The 6,000-nt window shown below is 41.2% G+C and overlaps 1 protein-coding gene across 14 annotated transcripts in view; it reads right to left on the bottom strand.

Moving 5' to 3' along the window:
• Positions 1 to 781: 781 nt before the first annotated feature.
• Positions 782 to 6,000, bottom strand: part of PIP5K1B (phosphatidylinositol-4-phosphate 5-kinase type 1 beta) — a 305,504-nt gene continuing 300,285 nt past the window's right edge. For all 14 annotated transcript variants that reach the window (XM_008978414.5, XM_003824756.6, XM_057298699.1 and 11 more), the window contains one exon: positions 782 to 1,522. In XM_008978414.5, the coding sequence (XP_008976662.1) occupies positions 1,520 to 1,522 (3 nt within the window). In that variant the 3' untranslated portion in view covers positions 782 to 1,519. The remainder of the gene's footprint in view (positions 1,523 to 6,000) is intronic.

Below are 6,000 nucleotides of genomic sequence, written 5' to 3'. Positions count from 1 at the left end.
AGGTGAAACTGCTACTTATGCTGAGTAACTATGGCTCTGGGCTACATTTACAAAAGTTTACAGCATGCTTGCTTACAAGAATCAGCTTGTTTTAACTCGAAGTATTTAACACTGAGCATCTTACTCATCAGGAATATCTTTCTGCAGCCTTGATCATTTTGCTTTCTAATGATTTTTCTCTTAACCTCTTATGTCTCTGTTGCTAGGGACACTTACCAGGTGGTGTAAACTGTATTAATTAATTAAAATATTCATTGCTGAGTCCATTCCCATGTGAGAAGTGTACATCCCACACCTTTGACTCCAGACCTGTCAATGTCACTCACGTTGGTGGATGGAATGCAAGTAGAAATGCTGTCAGCTGCACTGAGACAGAAGCTTTGTGAGCTCTCATTGGTTCCACCATTGCTCTTTTTCTACTGCCATGAAAGTTGCCTGTCCCACATAGGGGCTGCTCTGGACCCCAGAATGAAGAAGACTCTTGGAGCAGAGCTGCAGCTGGTCCCCACATGTGAGGGAGACGTAAAACTATGTTGGTGAAAGCTCCTATGATGTTGGGATTGTTTGTTACCATAGCATAACATAGTGAAAGCTGACTAATATACCAGGACATTTGGGAAAGTCTTTGGATGAGTTCAGCAGAAGCTGCTATTGAAGTTTTTCCCATTTTTATCCATCATGAAATTCAGTTTATTTAGGATTTCTGAATATCTCAAATGAGGAGTATTTGGGTTATTTTTAATAAAAGAAATGTAAAGACCATAAATCACTGGAATCGATGTACCACCACAATTGAGAACAAAATATTTTATTTCTCTCACAAAACTATAGTTTACAGTAGTATTTACTAAATAAATTATATAATTTCTCTTTTACAAGCAATAAACTAGATCACAAATATTTCAAAGACAATGTATGTACACGACATAAGGCCTTTTATAAATAGCTTTGCTTTTCTCATTTCACTAGTAAACAGTGAAAATATCTTTATAGAAGCTAGTTTTCTATAAAGTATAGGCAGACCTAGTATATTGATCTTTAAATGAAACCAATTTAAACTTTCAATGACATGAACTATAATTTTGCAAAAGAATTTATACTTAATTTACCATGTGTGTGGATGGATTTTTAAAAATATATAAGCAGATTACATATGTTGCTTATGTATAATCACTGGATGCATGCACAATGAAATAATGCAAAAGTCCATAGGAAAATAGCACTTCCAACTCCAAAAAGGTGATTGGCAATGGTATAGAAAGCAGCTTAAATGTAGTTCATGCAGTTCTTCACAGTTCAGCAAGCAACAGCAAATGATAGAATAGGGTAGTATTTTTCACATCCCATCTGCTGATCAGCCTGAAGTTGACATCTTGAAAACTCTTAAGTCAGGTTGATGATTTCTCTGTGTGTAGTGGGGCTCAGCCAAGTTGCTGTGGATAATTCTGGTGCGGAGAAACTTCTCTGCCATAACTGTGCTCACGTCTCATCCATGTGCTTAGGTGATCACCATTTTCACTTACTGGGGGGAGCAAAAAAGCAGGTGTGAGACTAGATTTTGGCATCAGTTTGTAACCTCTCCCCATGAGTTGCAACATAAGTTCGTTATTTCTCCCAATCACTTGTGTCTGGAAAATGGGGTGCATTATGTTTGGGATTCTTCTGCAATGATCAGCATAGCATATACTTCTTTGGTGGACCTGAAACCTGTTAATTACACCAATGTTTATCAAGATTGAGTCCTGACTACATCACAGCACTGTGCTCGGGACTTGGAAGGAAGCAACACTGACTAAGACACCCTCCTGCCCTCCAAGTGCACAGGGATGAGGGGATGTGCTGTGGTATATTAGATCTGAAGCCAAAAAGAACAACTTGAACATGGCCTTGAACTTGTAAATGTTTTTTTCCAAACAATATCACTGTGGCTGGGTGGTAACAATATGTTCAGCAAATGGTAGCTATTTAAATGGTAGCTATTTAAAATCAGAGCCAGCTAACTCAACCTGTGACAGCAGCACTATGATATATGTGGGGAAAGCAATATTATATTCAGCCTTTAGAGACAGACACATTGGGTCAAATCATCTGATTTCCTATTTTTTTTTTAGATGGAGTCTCACTCTGTTGCCCAGGCTGGAGTGCAGTGGCAAGATCTCAGCTCACCGCAACCTCTGCCTCCCACGTACATGAGATTCTCCTGCCTCAGCCTCCCGAGTAGCTGGGACTACAGCTGCCTGCCATCACGCCTGGCTAATTTTTTGTATTTTTAGTAGAGATGGGGTTTCACTGTGTTAGCCAGGATGGTCTTGAACTCCTGACCTCGTGATCCGCCCACGTTGGCCTCCCAAAGTGCTGGGATTACAGGCGTGAGCCACCTCACCCGGCCTGATTTCCTAATTATTTCATCTGTAGAATATTATGCAACATCTTCTTGGAACCTTATTGTTTCATCTATAAAGTGGAGGTAACAAACTCTACTTTATAGGGTGGTGGTGAGGGATAAATTTTTCCATGGGGAAAATGAAGTGTTTTACACACACACGATATACACAAATCATATATTTATAATTGAGTACTGTACCTGGCATGTGCTAGTACCCCCAAAATTGTAGTGAAGAAGGTTGGAGCTGGGGGTCACAGAGACTGGTGCAGCTCAGCACCTTTAATTGGAGGCTTGAAAAAACTTAAGTAAAAAGTTTGAAATAACTGAAAATTATTAGGAAAGAGAACATGTCACATACAGGGAATTCTGTTTAACAATTAATATTTTATCTGAGCCTATTGTGCACTGTAATTTTTATGAACTTACTATTTTGTTTTATACGTTGGCCGCTCCTTCTCATTCACCTAAGCTAGAAAGGTTTGCTTGGCTAAATGCACAACATGGTCACGCTGTTACTCAAAAATAATCTGTAGGAAGAGGTGAGTGTAAGGTGCTATAAGCTATAGCAGTGGGCAAGTGGGACGTTGCCCACATTCCCAGGATAGCTGTCTTTAAGGTGGACTGGTGGATTTCATTCAGCCTCAGTCTGATAACTTTGATGTATGGTGCAGGTCTCTCACAAAACCAGTGACATACAAAATAACCCACATAAAATGATGAGGTCCTACTGATTAGATTTAGAAGTCCTGCGTTCTTAAAAAACAAAGCAGAATAAAAACAAAAAGAGGTGATAGTTTTGCTTTCCTCGTTCTATAGATCACACTGGAGTTCTGTGTCTCACTTCCAGTGCCAGACTCTGAGAGGGACAGTGAGTAACCTGAGTGATGCCTGAGGAGATCCACCAGTGAAGGGCCCTGGAGCCAGGACCCCAGGGGAATGGCTAAAGGCCTGGGCTTTTTGGTCTAGAAAATAGGAGAGGTAGAGACAGGGCTTAATAGTTGTCTTTGAGTCTCTGAAGACTAGCCTCAGGGAAGAAAAGCTTAGGTATTAGTTTAGTCCCAGTATTGCTGAAAGATGTGACACTGTCACCAGCAATAGTGGCACAGATGCTGTGATCCTGGGGTCGGGAGGTGAGTGGAATCTCAGAATGTGTGAAGGGCATAGAGTTGTAAAGCCGCACCCCCTCCACACTTTCTTCATTAAGGATCCTGAAATTTATGTCCTCCCCCAGCACATGTCATGTGTACATGATGCAAGCCCTCCCTAGATACATGGGCCCAGCATACCATCTGCTGAGACTCAGTGGTTGAGAATGATCCCAGAAGCCAGAACCCAGGACAATTGCATGGAAGCCAGTTTTTTCTCAAGCTAGAAGTGCTTTTTAACCGGAGTAAAAAAAATGAGTGGGCTGGGTATGATGGGTCACGTCTATAATCCCAGCACTTTGTGGGGCTGAGCCCAGGAGTTCAAGAACAGCCTTGGCCACATAGTGAGACCCTGTCTCTACAAAAATAAAAAATAAAATCAAATAATTAGCTGGGTGTGGTGGCATGTGCCTGTGGTCCCAGCTACTCAGAAGGCTAAGGTGGGAGGATTGCTTAAGCCCAGGAGTTTGAGCCTATAGTGAGCTATGATCACACCGCTGCATTCCAGCCTGGGTGACGGAGAGAGACCCTGTCTCTAAAGAAAAAAAAAAAAAAAGAAGAAAGAAATGAGTGGTCACTAAAGAAGGAGCAGTTGCTGTCACTTAGGGATCAGCCCCAGGAGAGCTGAGGCAGAAACTGTTTATCCTGACCCAGCACCCAGAAGGCACTTGTGGTGGTCAGTAGAGAGGACTTGGGCACTTGTGGGTAGCTTGGGCCAGATGACTATGAAGTTCTGTTTCAACCACAAGATCCTATTAAAAATTGTCTGTAAAGGCCGGGTGTGGTGGCTCACGCCTGTAATCCCAGCACTTTGGGAGGCCGAGGCAGGCGGATCACCTGAGGTCGGGAGGGGTTCGAGACCAGCCTGACCAACATGGAGAAACCCCATCTCTACTAAAAATACAAAATTAGCCGGGTGTGGTGGCGCATGCCTGTAATCCCAGCTACTTGGGAGGAGTATTGCTTGAACCTGGGAGGCGGAGGTTGTGGTGAGCTGAGATCGCACCATTGAACTCCAGCCTGGGCAACAAGAGCAAAACTCTATATCAAAAATAAAATAAAATAAAATAAAATAAATTGCTGTAAATTTATACCACTGAATAACTCAGAATACTGTAAACAGTTGGTGACTTATGCAACGGGAATGATCTGAAAAGAATTTAATACCTTGATGTCTCTCATAAAATTGGTTAAATTTATAGTTTAATAAAAAAACACACAGGGTCTTATAATAATAAAAGATACTCTCCTCAGTATTAAAAATAAAGAATGATTTCCAGCTTTGGTCATAAAATGTCCTTTGCATGCACACAGGAAGTTTAGTTTAGTTTTTTTTTTTTAAACTAAGGATGTCATAGAAGTTTCTATAAGCTCCTATAAACACTCACTCTCACCCTCAGGGCTCAAGAATGTCAAAATTGGGTGAGCACTGCCAACTCTCCACCCATGTTGTAATGTAATTCTTGGATGACATGATCTGGATACATGAACGTGTCTGTTTTGCATTAATTTATAACCCTGTTAAAATGAGATGGAGAGGTATCTGTGGGATCTGAAAGCACAGCGTCTTCTTGCTTGTAAACATGGCCACAGTGAGAAGTATGCAGAAACCATTTTATTATTCCTTCCTTAGCATAAAAGGTGCCATAATTTTCCTTCCTTCAAATTCATAACTCAGGAGTCCTATATTAGCCATCACTGCAGAGACACAAACATCAGTTCTCTACCCTGGAAGGAAACTAACTCATAGCTTGAGCTCATTCTTCAAAGTGTGGTACACGCAGAAGTCCCTTCTGCTCCCCAGCACGCAGATGGACTCTTCAGGGCATTATTGCCCAAAAGATTAGCAGGTTCTCCTCAAGGTCAACCAAGATTCAGACCCATCCTGACCGAATGGGTGTAGAGACTGAAATAAGGTTTGACCGCTCAGGGATCAGAGACCTCACGGGACTTGTCAGTGTTGTTCATCTTGGCCAACCTAACTGTGGTGAAGTTCCTCCCTCTCAGCGCTGGTGCTTTGGCAGAGGAGCTCAGAGACTACAGACCCTGGAGTGACATTTCAGCTCTGTCCCCAGCTGAACCTCTGTACACACACACACATACACACACAAACACACACACACACACGCCCACAAAGGTGCAGCATTTTTGCCTATGCACTGAGATACTCTGAGAATTCATGAACTATTTAAAATTCTGATACCTGACAGTAAAAAGTGTCGTAATAGTTGCCATAAAAAGTAAAAGTAGAGTATTTCAGCCTAAATCCCAGTGTTATTCATCCCACACATATGTTGGGGTATAAGAAAGAGAAAGGTGTATTTTTATTTCTACCTAAAATAAAATGCTTGATTCTATGATTGAAACTACACAATAGTACGTACACAAGGGGTCAGAGATTACAAAGCTTTTCAATATTAAAATTAAATAATTTTAAACATTTATTTTAAAAAGTTATTTAAAATTAAA

The sequence above is a fragment of the Pan paniscus genome, chromosome 11 (assembly GCF_029289425.2).
Source record: "Pan paniscus chromosome 11, NHGRI_mPanPan1-v2.0_pri, whole genome shotgun sequence".
Classification (NCBI taxonomy): domain Eukaryota; kingdom Metazoa; phylum Chordata; class Mammalia; order Primates; family Hominidae; genus Pan; species Pan paniscus.
Note: the sequence above shows the minus strand (reverse complement) of the source record. Positions and strands in the feature narration are given on the sequence as shown.